The 14,826-nt window shown below is 41.4% G+C and overlaps 1 protein-coding gene across 1 annotated transcript in view; it reads left to right on the top strand.

The window, feature by feature from the left end:
- HMCN2 (hemicentin 2) overlaps window positions 1-14,826 on the top strand; it is a 331,848-nt gene that overhangs the window by 246,728 nt on the left and 70,294 nt on the right. The window contains exons 47-56 of the mRNA XM_089669045.1: window positions 472-585; window positions 2,193-2,279; window positions 3,571-3,762; window positions 3,951-4,124; window positions 5,153-5,266; window positions 7,309-7,451; window positions 7,951-8,101; window positions 9,875-10,090; window positions 10,568-10,681; window positions 14,598-14,785. Coding sequence (XP_089525171.1) covers window positions 472-585; window positions 2,193-2,279; window positions 3,571-3,762; window positions 3,951-4,124; window positions 5,153-5,266; window positions 7,309-7,451; window positions 7,951-8,101; window positions 9,875-10,090; window positions 10,568-10,681; window positions 14,598-14,785 — 1,493 coding nt within the window. The remainder of the gene's footprint in view (window positions 1-471; window positions 586-2,192; window positions 2,280-3,570; window positions 3,763-3,950; window positions 4,125-5,152; window positions 5,267-7,308; window positions 7,452-7,950; window positions 8,102-9,874; window positions 10,091-10,567; window positions 10,682-14,597; window positions 14,786-14,826) is intronic.

Genomic DNA, 14,826 nt, shown 5'->3' with positions numbered 1-14,826 from the left:
GTTTAAAAAAAAACTGTAATCTGTGCAGACTAGTAAACCATTACTTAGTGTAACTATCACTTTTCAGTTCTGTCTGAAGTTCTGCTTTAGCTGCAGTCATTTTGCTGTTCTCTTTGTGCGAAAGGGACTTTATAGTAAAGGAACCCTTCCCCCTCCGTCTAGACTGATTGGATTCTTGGGCAGTCAGGTATAAACTAAGTCCGTTTACATCTGGCCGCCCATAGAGCAGAAAGGACTCTGTCTGTGTGAACACAGAGCTGTAATCTGCCCGCTTTGCTCTTATCGCCGGGTGATCAGCGGACAGATCCCCTGCTGATCAAATTGGAGTCTGGCCCTTGTTGAAGGGGCCTTAAGATTGGGACAGTTACTGTATAATAGTATCTGTTTTTGAAGTCAATATTGTGGAAGAATGTATGAGAATTTATGCCGCACTGGATTATCTAATTACCTCTTCTTACTTTCACTAATTAGGTGGACGCATCCTTAAAGTGGTACATGCAGACATCAGGGATGGCGGGGTTTATGCTTGTTTGGTCACAAACCCTGCAGGAGATGCTAGAAAGGATTTTGTTGTGGATATCTTACGTAAGTATCAAGAGAGATATGGGGCTTAAAGGGGACATTGACCCTTATAGACATTTCTGGCTAAGAAAATATTCTGACCCAGAGAAGCAAAGGAATGACCATAAATGGTGTTGAATATTTGCTCTGTTCTGGGTTTTTTTTTCAGAGCTGTATTGATTCCATCATGCTCTATTAGGAATCTTCAAATAATAATCTTCAGATTTTTATGTTTCACGTAAAAACAATGTATTACTTTTTCTATGTAGTAAACTGTGAACAGATTTTAAAGCAAGCCTTACACTTATCAAATAATGTCAGTTTATTCAATATTATACACCCCCTCATAAATGCTGGATAAAAGTGCAAAATAGAAGTGCAAAATAGAATCTGGGGGAGGGGATAAATAGATACTCACCTTCCAGGGGTGACATCTTCCTGCCAACAAGATCCCTGGGAATGCTGTGTAATCTAAATCTAGCAAAAAGGCACTGTGCTAGTGCAGGATGGTCTTCTCAGTAAGGCTTGGAGTACTTTACATTCCCTAGGATCTGGTCAGAAGGTGAAAGACGTCACTCTCTCCTAGGTACTGTGAGAGGAAGTCTTGGGACAGGTAAGTATATTATATACTATATATAATATATAACTATGTATAATATACTATAAGTATATTATATCCCCCCTCTTCTCCGCAGGTTTTTTTTCCCACTATTTTCCAGTATTTCCAGTAAGGAGGGTGGGAACAACTTCAATTAGCGGCTATTGTTACTGGGGTAGAAGGTCCACTCTAAGTGATTGTAAAGCCAAATCACATTTTTTTTTTCAGTTTGAAAGTAGAAGTAGGGCCAAAGCTCTCTTGGCCCTACTTCACCAGTGGGTCACAGAAGTGCACTTTGTTCTGCAATCCTGTGGCCTGTTTCAGCTGTCAACGGGCTAAAGACTGACCATTGGCATTTGATTGCTTAGTTCTTGGTGTAGAGCCAGCGGGGGGACAGCTGCAGCGAGGGATCAGTGCGGAAGCCATATCAGTGAGTAGTATGATTTTGTTGTTTTTCTCAATTCCTAACGTCTCTAAAGTGTGACAGAGCAGAGACCCCCGTCAGATTCTTTTTTTCTGTCTGTGTCCTGTCGAAGAAATTTCTTATCATTTCCCGTTCCTTGAACTAAGCAGAAAGTAGTAGGGTAAATCCCCTTTTAGACAGTTTTCCCCATTAAGAAATTTTTCCTCACATTCTTAAACTTAAAAATGTTGCATTTCCCATGATTTTCTGTATCAGAGACATTGGACACCATGACAAATAGGGAGGGTAAATCTCCCCATTGAGTACACGCACAATAAAAACTTGGTGGGGTTCCAATCCTTCTACATTCTATCCTAAACTAAATGAAATCTTTTGGCTTTACATACACTTAAAATATCACAAAGGGGCATGCTAATGTTTTCAGTTAATATTTATTAAGATTGAAAGCTTTTGAATTGATGTTTTACATTATTTCCAAAATAATTTTTGCAGATTATGATGGATATTTCAGGCATCTGTATTTAGTGTGTTAAATGTGTCTGCTGACCCCTGCTTTAATTCTGTTCTGTTTGAAATGTATTCTGAAGCGTCAAACATTCATTATTACAGTTCCACCAACCATAGAGGATGATGAGAATGATAAAGATTACCGAGTGGCGGAGGGACAACCAATTGTTCTTCGCTGCAGAGCTACAGGTGAGGCTGGCATTAGGCCTTCAGCTTTCCTTTATAACAGGAACCTGGCACCCTATTGTGTATGACCTGCTGGCAGAAATACTTGCCCTCATTTTGCCCACATACATTTCAGTACAATTCACTATTCAAATTACTTTGGTAGTCTGATTGCATCAATGAAAAAATAATGCATGGGCAATTTTCTACTACATGGTTCTAATCAAGCAATCTAAAAGGAGATTTCTTCTCACTATGGAAGGATTTCCATTCACTTACAAGTATTTGCTGTTTTGTTCAATTCAATTTTAAAGCCATTTTCTTTACATTGTTCATCACTTGTTTTTTGCATACTCTAGAAAAAAGCCTAATCACAATAGCTAAGCAATAGAAATGGTAAATGGTTGTAATATTGAAGATAGAAATGTATATTGATGCTTTAACAGGCCCTGTCTGATTAGCGCTAAGCTGTTTATAAAAAGCTGAAATCAAAATTTCACTACTTTTTCCATAATTTTTTTCCATATTGCTTCTTTCTCTCTATTTAGTAGTTAAAAGAAAAAAAATTAAGCATTTATTTCTTTAATATTTCATTGCTTTTATTTGTTTATTATAGCAGTCTGCAAAATTCATATTGATTGGGATTTTACTATATTTAAAAATTTTACCTATTATTTTTTTACTGCACCTTTTGACTTGCAATCCAAAGAAGAAGCTGGAGAAAGAAGGTTGCTCCTCTTTCCTTGCTGATTTCCGCTATTTTTTTGACAATTCCATCACTTTTTTACCATTTTTTTTGTAAAGCTGCACATTTCATTTACAACCTCTCATTTTGAAACTTTAAATAGTTGGGGAAGAGACTTGAAATGTCATGTTAAACCAGCCTTTCCCAACCTTTTAAATACAAAGGAATCTTTAAAATAACTTCCCAGTCTCAGGGAATCCCTATATCTATAACTCGTGATACGTTAGTGTGATGGTCAGTGAGAAGAATGCTCTTTACACTTGTGGTCATTGGGAATATTTTCCCCCTTACAAATAGACAGCTTAAATGATCACTGGTGTTAGTGGGAACTTATCTGAAAGGCAGAAATTGCTTATTACTCAAAGAACCCCTAGCAACCTCTTGAGGAACCCTAGTGTTCCATGAAACCCTGGTTGAGAAACCCTGTGTTAAACCACTTGCCGCTTGCAGTGATGTTCCTGTGTCCAGGCCTTGTGGTATTCTAGTAGAGGATGCCATGAAATCCTTGGGGTGACACATTGCAATAGAGCTGTGTGGATGGTGCGAATTGTAGTTTTTGCTCTTCTTCAGGTCGCCCAGCTCCCCATATCACCTGGCTGCGGGATTCCAGTCCAGTACAAAGTGGAGATGGCATTCAGATATCTAAGGATGGCACTGAGCTACACATTCAAGATGCTAGCGTCTTCTCTGCTGGACATTACACCTGCCTGGCCATCAACTCTGTTGCTGAGAGGAGCAAACATTTTGTGTTGACAGTGTTAGGTAAGACTATCATGTAGATGTGTATCTGGTGACGGTATGGGGTTTATTTTCTAAAGCTGGAGAGTGCAAAATCACCCTCACTTCTGCATAGAAACCAATCAGCTTCCACGTTTTATTGCCAAAGCTTAAATGAACAAGCTCTTATTGCTTTATTTTCTTGAGTTGACCGTTGTCTTCTGTGTCTGCAGTGAGTCCCACCATTTCTGGCAATCTTGATGATGAGACCAATGAAGATGTTATAGTTATCGTTAACAACCCTCTGTCGCTTATCTGTGAGGCCCTTGGATTTCCCATTCCTACTGTTACCTGGTTAAAAAATGGGAAACCTTTTAAAGATTCACCCAATGTGAAGACCATTCCAGGTAAGTAGTTTAAAATGGACGTCTAGTAAAAATATTTGAATTTAGAGTGGGGAAGGATGAGAACCCCTGTTAGTTAGTTTTTTTTTTTTCTTTATGTGTGGATCTCCACTGGGAAGATTCCCCTTACCTGACCTGGTAACAGTCCTCTTTTTTAATCCTTTCCCACTCTATTAAAAAATATCCACGGCTCAGTGGCCTCTTTCACTGGGACAGAAGGTAAAGGAAAATTTTCTCCATTAGGGATACAGTCAGACATTAACAACCTGAAATAGGTTTTAATCTTCACCAACTCTGTCCAAATTTTTTTTATCATTTAAGAGAACCAAAGGTGCATAACCAATACATAACCTATTAAAATAAGAGGATTTTTAGAATATCTAATATATCGTTTCCCATAAATTTAATGAAAAGGCTCTCCCAACCTTGCTGTGAAATATCATTGCAAGAGCTTTTACAAAAAGCTGTATTTGACCATTCGTAGCCAAACAGAAATCTGGGTATTTTGCAGTATCTGGCAAGATTTTCTGGCTATAGCCAGGACTGTGATGACTAGTGTTAAGCTGACTGTTGGCTTTCTGGTGGAAGTGGTTTAGGTGTTTGTAGAGCTGCCCGATCACTAATTCCCCCCTTTTCCCCATCCTTCTATATGAAAGCAAAAAAAATTTAAGTAACAATAAATTAAAAAAATTTTAATTTAAATCTAAAGACTTTTAGAGCATCATCTGTGGACAATTTTGGGTACTGAAATGTGTTGCAGTTTTACTGGGCTTGTGAAATTTTAAGTCTTGACAAGTTTGGTATCAATTTACTCATCATAACCTCACCTTTTCAATGGTAACTTTTGGTAATATATTGTGTTTGTGTGAAATATATAATATTTGGAGGAATTAATTACCGTAATATAAAATGTGTATTTTAATGTGTGCAAAAATGGCTCTGGTAGAAAAGTCATTTTATTCTCGATGGACAATGAATAGACAAAGCAAGTGATAATTAAACTGTATGGTTTGTATTTTGTTCCATTCTAGGAGGTCATGGGCTACAAATCCTCAATGCCAGGCAAGAAGATGCTGGACAATATACCTGTATAGTGACCAATGAGATAGGAGAAGCCATAAGGAATTATGAAGTCAAAGTATTTAGTAAGTAACTGTTAACCTGTATTCAGTACAACATATTTCACATCACATAATTTGTCCGTTTTTGTTTCTTGAAATTCTTTACATTTTTATTCTGTTAATAAACAGTTTGAAATGATTTACAAAAAAAGTTGAGTTTGGAAATGTAAAGGTTCATAACGGCTAGGTACGAAACACATTTGACCTTTCCCCCTACCTCTGGTCGGCAGAAACTCAAGCTCTTGCTTCTCAACAGGAAAGGGGGGTGGGGCTTTGTGGGAAGGGGTGTGGTTTGGTTTGATGCACCAGATTTTTTATATTCATTTTTTTTTTCATTTAAATGTAGGTTTACAGGTAAGATTTCAGATGTTTATGATTTTATTCATCATCAGCCTTTGATATTGGAATGCTAGAAGAAGCTCCTATATTATAGAGAAGCTCCTATATTAAACAGATACGCAGAAAGCATATCATGACAAATTCACTTGCTACTCAGACAACCGTAGTTCACATAACCACCTGGATTCAACAACGAACACTTCTTTTGAAATTTTATGACAGATAAGTAAATCTAAAGGCATTTTTCCATTTTGAATAGAGTAGATGGCTAAAAACCTTGGCGTTTTTTTTCTTTCTGCCACCTACATACCATATCCCATTCATTAGATTTCCCTTCACATCCTGTCCTGTAGCCACATCCTGGAGAAAAGAGGATAATCTCTCCAAAGTTATCTAAATCTTCTCATCAGAGCAGATGTTGCCCCCAAATATTTCTGCTCTGATAACTCCAACATTTTACATTTCCCCCCACTTTCAGTCCCAGTAACATCAGGACAAATCGTGGCATAGAGCTCTAAAATTGGCACTTAGTTTCCCCCTTCACTCCTTTGTATGCCTTAACTATTTACCAAGTTGTAAAAAAAAAGAAATTTAATTTAAACAAAACTCTATTAACAAATCCTTAACCTCCTAATCAAGGTTGATAAAGTTTATCTTTCTGATCATCAGTGTGTCCTTTGATTTATTAATGTTCTAAATCGTGGGAAGTGTATAGCCCCCGTTGTAGAGTACTACTCAGGGTGGCTAGAATTCCAGAGTTGCTAAAGTGGCCATAGTGTGGATTTAATTTGTCTGCAAGGCATGGGGTATGACAGCCTTGTGTGGGAAGTTGGCAGCTGGTGCAGTGACAGAGCATATTTGTAGGGGATGTCATTACACAGAGCCCGAGAGTCCGATATATATTAGGGACAGATACCCTGGTATTAGAGACAGAATTGCCAGGAGCGTGCACTGCACTGCTGGTGAGTATTGGGGAATAACATGACTATGAAAACGTGATGAAAGGAGTCAGTCTTCTCACTGCTGCAGTTAAGTCAAATACTGTGAGCAGAGAGTGAGGGACGGGGCTGAGCTGTGTGTGTCTATGGACGCACACAACCCAGCCTGGGAGCAAGCCTGCATGTCTGCCCCCCATAGCAAGCAGCTTTTTTATGGGGGCAGATCCAGAAGAGAAGGAGCCAAAATCGGTGGCAGGGGACTCCAGAAGAGGAGGTTTGGGACACTTTGTGTAATACCATTACACAGAGAAGGTGAGTATAATATGTTCTTTTTAAAAAAAAATTCCTTTAGAGATGCTTTAATAACAACTCACTCGAAAAGAGAGAAATGTTTTTCCCAAGTACTCCCTTTAAATTCAGAGTCGGATTGGGCTGCTGTGTTTTTGGATCTGTCATCTAGAAGAGTGGATAGAAAAGGGTGTGTATTGTAAAAAAAGCCTATTAACAGTGAAGTCAAACTCTATTTAGCATTAGAGCAATAGCTTACAATCATATATGTTTTCTTTATAGTAGAAGCCTTTTTCAAATAAAGAAGTTCCCAAAGCACCAAATGTGTCACAATCTGTAGTGACTAAGATGATTTTCTCAATTAGGATCTGATTAGAGAAAAGGAATTCCAGATGTAGAGAGTGCCTAACAGTTGGTATAATTGTGTCATTTCATATACAGCCCACCAGCCAGCCAAAATACTATATGAACTGTCATTCTCATCCTGACTCTTCCCTTTAGTTCCCCCACAGATCACAAAGGATAACTCTGCAGGTAATATTGCTGTAACAGAAGTGAAGACCAGAGTAAACAGCAGTCTCACCCTCCAATGTGAATCATGGGCTGTGCCAAAGCCAAGTCTCCACTGGTACAAAGATGGACAGGTAAGAAATGGATGAATTTACTGCAACAATATGTAATTCAAATGCTGAATACATTTCAAATCAAATGCCACCCTCCCATTTCCATTGTTTACCATTTCCAATTATTGGTCACATCACTGCGCCATTGTGTTTTATGTGAAGATAGCTGGTTGGCAAAAATCCAGAAAAAGGAACATTCAATATAATTACCACTTGTGCTTCAGGTGATGGCCTGAAGACTATTTGGAGGACTCCCAACAGGTCTTCAAAATAGAGCAGCCACAAACACCGTATTACATTGGGTACTTGGTTTGGGAACTGATCAATTTGCATATTAGCTGCTCTTCTGGCTTCTGGAAGTGAGACTTTTTCATTAGCAAATACTGATAAATCTTGGCATTATTTGTGCATGTCTGGAAATAGTGATTTGTAGATGAACTTTGCAGATTTTTATAGCATTTACATTTTTTAATATTATTTGTGCTTTGTTGTTTCACCCACATGTGGTACATATTTTCAGCTTCTGGAAAGTTCTGGCTCAGTGCAGATCATTGGAGATGGACATGTACTGCAGATCCAGCCTATCCGAGTGAGCGACTCCGGGCGTTACACCTGCGTGGCCACTAATGTTGCTGGCGAGGATGAAAGAGAATTCTATGTCAATGTTCAAGGTTTGTGTTGCTCAGCCAGCTACCCTTGTGGATACACTTATTATGAATTGATATATATATATATTGCTAGTCATGCTGATCTTTCCCTAAAGTGGAACTTTAGTCAGAACATTAAGTCCTGCCAGATCACTGCAGGGTGGCCCCTTTTGCAGGTATAGCTATGTAAAATATTAAAAATAAGTGCCTATATAAAATCCAGTAATACACTGTCTCAGATCTGCTGACAGCCTAAAGATTTACTGCTGCTCAGGGGCTCTGGGCTTCAGTAAAATGGCAGCCTCCAGCAAGAAGAAACCAGAACAATACTGGAGGCAATATACAGCGCACACTGCTTTTGGTAGCATAATTATTAATGTGGGATGTATGTTCCTTGCTAACGATTGCTAACTATTTTTTATTAAGTTGTTATGAGTAAAGTTCCACTTTAAAATCTCTTTAAACCCAAAATACCAATATGCGCCCTTGGCTCTCAGTAACATTGTTCAATATAGTTGTGTCCTTCGTTTTTTCAAATACATTGAATAAAAGTATAACATACCTATTGTTTCTGCCAGTTTGTTGAACTTTATGAATTTATGGTAGCATGCCACAACACTGTCTACCTGTTGAGTGTTCTGGCGCAGTTCAGTCTGTGATATGAACAAAGCCATGCCTATACACTGTGTGCTGTCTTCCACTCAGTGTCTGCACAGATCACATTCTTTGGGTGGTTCTAGGATCATGATTAACCATGGCTCCTGCACAGAACCTCCTAGTCATCATAGAGCTCATAAATCCAGCATCATGCTGTCTGTGTTGTCTCCAGCAATCCAGATTTCAACAATGGTTACATGTTTAGCGTTTGTCCATAGTATAAAGTGTCAGTTAATGTATGAAATGTAGAGATATGCAGATTAACCATTAGAGAGAGATGAAGACTAGACACTGCAATTACTATTTACTATTACATTTATTTGTCGTTCAAAAGATTTTCTTTGCTTTAAAGGCCCTTCCACACAGAGTGGACTCTATCCCAATCAGTAGGGGATCTTCTCAGAGATCCTTTGCTGATCAGAGCAAAGCAGGAGGATGACTTGTCCATGCCTGCTCACTTTATTCTGGGCGGACACAGACAACTCTATGGGCAGCTGGGAGTAAATGGACTCTGCTGTCCATTTACAGTCCATTTACACCTGACTACCCTTCGATCAGATTCTCCTAGACAGAGGTGGACAGATCCCCTTCCGTTATTTTTAATTGGACCAGACTGAATTGGAGGTAGGTGGGTGTAAATGGACACAAGTCTGTTTACACCCACCAGCCCATAGGGATATACAGACCATCTATAGGACCCTTCATGTAAAAGGGGCCTAACATTTGATTTTGTAAAGAATGGACTTTAGTGAATGAAAACCACATACACTGTTAGAAATTTGTTAGTTTGAGAAAAATTTTCTATCCTGCTTCTTTGAATTATCACGGCTGTTGAAAAGGAAAGTTGATTTGAGCCCTCCTATGATTATAAAGATGAATGAACTTTCTTAGAACATTATTTTCCAAATAATTTTCATTCGAAATTCTACCCATCGGTGGCCAGCTGGAAGCAGATGCTGTGTGTGTAATGATTCCTTATGGCTGCCTTTATAGGAGTGGTAGGCAGTGGCATATTTCTAACCATACAGGAGTCCTTTAATATAGTCAGAACTAGCTAACCTGGCTTACCTATTTTTGTTTGTGTATGACTGAAACAATGTTTAAATGGATTTTTTTTCACTTGTTCTTGTTCCCTCTTAGTACCCCCAATATTCCACAAACCAGGGAGCCCCAGCGCTGCTTTAGAATTGGCGTATCGAGAGGATGAGGAAGAGGAGGTGACAGAACACAGGGAGGTTGTTGCTTCCAATCCGATCTCTTTATACTGTGACACCAATGCAATCCCTCCACCCACCCTGACCTGGTACAAGGATGGACAGCCCATTACTCCTTCTGATGGAGTTCTGGTGCTGCTGGGTAAGTGAGCTGGCATTCTGGAGAGATTTCCTTTTAAAGTGCAACATTTTTTTTGGATAGCATACCTCTGTCATATTTTTAAATTGCTCTCTGTGTCACCTTTGGGTAGATTCATTTTCTCTGTATGACTTGGTGATCATTGTCAGTGGTACAAAAAGTATGGGAACATCCAACTTTTGAGCTTTCCCCAAAAAATGAATAGAAGGTAATTATTCCAATGGCGGCACGTGCTCTGGCAACAAATGCCTAAGAGGGGATTTACTTTATATTGGGGGTGTTTTGTCATACTTTCTGTTGTGTCCATGCGATGGGAAATGAAGATAATTCTCCCCTAGAGGGCAAAGAAATTGACAGGAACATAAACTATTTCTCTGTCCAAAACATAAACAGTTTTGGTTTCAGATATACTTTAGTATACTGTTTGCTTTTCATATAATGCTCCTAAATATATTCAGTTCTGTTTTATTTCCATTTTAGAGGGCCGAGTCTTACAGATACCCATGTCCCGGGTAGAGCATGCTGGGAAATACACTTGCGAGGCTTCTAATGAAGCAGGGGAGGACAGACTGCATTATGACCTTGTTGTTCTCAGTGAGTAATTTTAGTAGATGAATGCTATGAAAGAATTGCTGTACCATCTCACTCCCGTAAAGATTTTATTATTAGCTTTTACCTACATAGAATATTCCATAGTGCTTTACAGTAGGGTATACAATAAACAGACACCTAATATCATCTGAAACATGGCAAGAAACACTAAGGTTGATTTAGTAGACAATGTTCGCTTTTGCAGAGTTAATATTTACTTCTCAAAAGATTCATAAAAAGTATAGTCCCGTTTGCCAAATGGAGCAATTTTACATTTCCACTGTGGACCTGATAATTGGACAATCATTTTTTTTGTTTTTGTGTTTTAATTTTGCATTTTTTAATGCAATGTACAAAAAAAATTATGAATGATGAAAAAAATAGAATCAGAAGGAAATAGAGAGGATGCGTTAATTAGGACTGATTAGGATAATTAATAGTTAATAAGGGTTTAAATAGGAATATATTCTATTTGTATGTTTATCTTTTGTTTGTGAAGGTTCTCATTCATAAAGGTATAGCTAGTAGTAGATAGTCATATTCAACTGGACTTTTTCTGTAATGCTGAAGATGTTTCACAGTTTATCCAAGCCACTTTCTTTGTACTTATAGCTGTCAGAAACACATCCCAGCATTTCAGTTTTTTTTTTTTTACTTGTAAGTTTTATTTAAAAGGTGTAATTTGAAAGGTCACACCATTGATCTACTTACGAATGAAATAGTAACTACATAGTAACACTGTACTGTATTACTCTCAGCAAGTGTCAGTCTGCACAGGAGCAGTTGCCTTTTGACAGTTGCTCCTGTGCATGAAACACATAGCACTCCCCTGCTGTAATTTTTCCAGCAGGCAAAAGCGGTTGGGGGACCAGCAGCAGGGAGAGACGAACCGGACATAGAAGATACATCATAGAATCCCTGAATATGTGTTAGGATATTTCTCAAAACAAGGACCCCTTATTTATTGTAGGCCTCCTCCCCATTGCTATAATGCTGCATTAAACCTGATGAGGAGGGGTTGTACATTTAGAAACAGATCCAGCCCTTGTTTTGAAACATTCTAAGTCTGGGTTGCCTAAAGCCAACAAGCCTTTAAGTATATCTTGGTATTTAGTGGCACAGCACTTTCATGCTAAATGCAACTTCCCTACTTTTACTTGATACATAACTTGTGGACCATGATACAAGGCCTTACCATGCATAAAGGCTATACAAAATATATGCCGATTTGGAATAGTCCCTTCTTACCAGAATTAGAAAAACTAGATGGGTTTGACCACTGGAAAAGAGCTGGTATGTTCCTTCATCAACTATATGATAATGATGTACTGTTGCCATTTAATGCCCTTACGGAACGTTATCCGTATCCTAGGTCCAGGGTGTTCCCATTGATGTGGGTGGAGGATTGAGTGTATTGTGTGAGCGCGAAGGAGGAGGTTAGGTGGAGGAGTTGGGAGGTAGCTGGGGTGTTGTCATTGATGGGGATGTTGAAGTCTCCGAGGATGATGGTGGGGAGCTCAGAGGAGAGGAAGAAGGGAAGCCAGGCGGCAAAGTCATCCAGGAAGCGGGCTATGGATCCGGGGGGCCTGTAGATCACTGCTATCCTTGGGGTGGGTGAGAAGAGCCGGATGCAGTGAGCCTCGAAGGAGGAGAAGGTTAGGGAGGGGGGGTTAGGGAGGACCTGGAAGGTGCTCAGTGGTGATAGGAGCAGGTCGACACCACCACCTTTGTGACCGCTCAGTCTAGGTGAATGGGACCAGACGAGACCTCCATGGGAGAGTGCCGCAGGGGAGGTAGAGTCAGTGGCCTGTACCCAGGTTTCGGTGATGGCTAGGAGGTTGAGGGAGCGGGAGATAAAGAGGTCATGGATGGCAGTTAGTTTGTTGCAAACCGAACGGGCGTTCAGAAGTGCAACCGAGAGAGGGGGGATGGATGCAGGGAGGAGGTGCACAGGTATGAGGTTGAGGGGGTTGCGGCGGCTGGCGGGAGCAGGGGGGTCCCTGGAGAGGGGGTTCCTGGAGGGGGGGGGGAGGTGGTGAGGGGCCAGGGTTCGGGGAGATGTCCCCAGCGGATAGGAGAAGGGTGAGAAGGGTAGCATGGGAATGGGAGGTGCAGGAGCGTGTGGGTCTGGTTGTGGTGGCACGTGGGACGACCGGGGAGTGGAGTACCAGGAGGAGGTGGTGAGTGCCATAGTGGGGAGAGGGCAGTAGTGAAGGGGCAATGTAGAGCTGTTTTGGGGGGGTGGGCGGGTAGAGGGAGGCGATTTTTGGGATGGAGGAGAGGAAAACCAGGAGGAGAAGTGCAGGTGGCATGCTGGGGTGAGTGCAGTGCTGTTCGGGTCAGGGGAGGTGAAGGGATACGGGTCAGGGCGAGGTGATGTGGAGAGTCTGTATCACCGTGGAGTCCACTAGAGTCTTTCTGTAGGGGGAGAGTGGGAGTAAAGGGCAGCAGCTGGCTGGCTGCAATCTGTGGGTGCAGTATGCTGGTGTCCGAGGGGTCCTCAGTGGGTCCAGTGGATCGGCGAGTGGAGTGGTCGTAGGGTGCGTTGTCTCGGGGCGCTGATAGGCACGGCGTCTGGTGATGCTGGCGGCTCGGTGACTGTAGATTCGCTGGGTGGTCCGGGTGATTCGCTGGGCGACGTCTCAATTCGCTGGGTGGTCCGGGAGTTGGGTGTCAAGAGGTGGTAGCTGGGCGCCCGGTAGCTGGGTGCTGGGTGTCCAGGGGTGGTAGCTGGGTGCCCGGTAGCTGGGTGTCCAGGGGTGGTAGCTGGGTGCCCGGTAGCTGGGTGTCCAGGGGTGGTAGCTGGGTGCCCGGTAGCTGGGTGCCCGGTAGCAGGGTGCTGGGTGTCCAGGGGTGGTAGCTGGGTGCCCGGTAGCTGGGTGTCCAGGGGTGGTAGCTGGGTGCCCGGTAGCTGGGTGCTGGGTGTCCAGGGGTGGTAGCTGGGTGCCCGGTAGCAGGGTGCTGGGTGTCCAGGGGTGGTAGCTGGGTGCCCGGTATCTAGGTGCAGGGTGTCCAGGGGTGGGCCCAGAACCAATGTATGGGCTGGGCAGCGATCAGTGGGCCTGAGCTGGTTCCTGGTGGTCAGGGATGGACACAGGGCTAGTGAGGAGGGCCCTGCGGAGGCTGGCAGGTCAGTGGGGATCGGTGGTGGCAGCTTACCTTATGTTATGGTGGTGTCCTGAACTCCATAGCTACTGGGTGTCTATATTTGCAACTCCTAATTCCCTTTGCTCTACCCAGGTGTTGTTAGATCCCAAATTTGCCCTCTTGGGAATTTTTCAAGAGGATTCACTTCCAGACAAAATGCATTTGTGGACAAGATCCCTGTATTTAGCTTGTAAACTCATACTACAGAAATTGATTTTGCCTACACCTCCTACCTACAACCAATGCTGTGAAGCACTTAACGTCAACCTTTAAATGTATACTTATAAACTTTAGGTGCCTTAAACAAATTCCAAAAAATATGGTCCTTTTGGCTTGACTCTAATGAATCATCTCATCCCTTGAAATCTCAGAGTGAGGAAGTTGGATGTTGAAAAGTGATGCTTAGGTGAAGACTATGAAAAATGTGCTGAGTAGCAGGGATACTGTAGGAGTACCAAAGCTAATAACTATGGTTCTGCTTAAATGGGTAGTGTTTACGGTAACTTTTTCTTTTGGTGTATAATGGACATCTTTTGTGGGCTGCACAATCTTAAAGGCATATCTTTTATGTACACAATTTGTATATTCCTCTATTGCTTGATATAAAATCAAGTGCAAGGTATGTGAAGTGTTCTTGAAAACTTGGTTAATAAAAATTGCCTGATTCCAGTATATCTTAGTATTTCAGATACATATTGCATATACAAAAGCCAAAAACAGGTCTGTCCTGCATATCCTAACTCCATACTGCCATGTTGTATTCACCTTTCAGCTCCTCCTATCATCCTTGGAGAAGTGGATGGAATAATACAAGAGGTGTCTGTTGTATACAATCAAACTGCAGAACTTGTGTGTGAGGCAACAGGTTCTCCTGCACCTACAATCACCTGGCTGAGGAATGGTCTGACACTATCCACCAGTGACCAGTACGAGATCCTAGATGAGGGGAAACGGCTGCAGGTAAAGGCCACTCATTAAAACAAACTTGTCAGCACAGCCTT

The sequence above is a fragment of the Staurois parvus genome, unplaced genomic scaffold, assembly GCF_062004578.1.
Source record: "Staurois parvus isolate SC_StPar_1 unplaced genomic scaffold, SC_StPar_1.0 ptg000068l, whole genome shotgun sequence".
NCBI lineage: Eukaryota > Metazoa > Chordata > Amphibia > Anura > Ranidae > Staurois > Staurois parvus.
The sequence above is the reverse complement of the archived record's forward strand: the minus strand, read 5'-3'. Positions and strand labels throughout refer to the sequence as shown.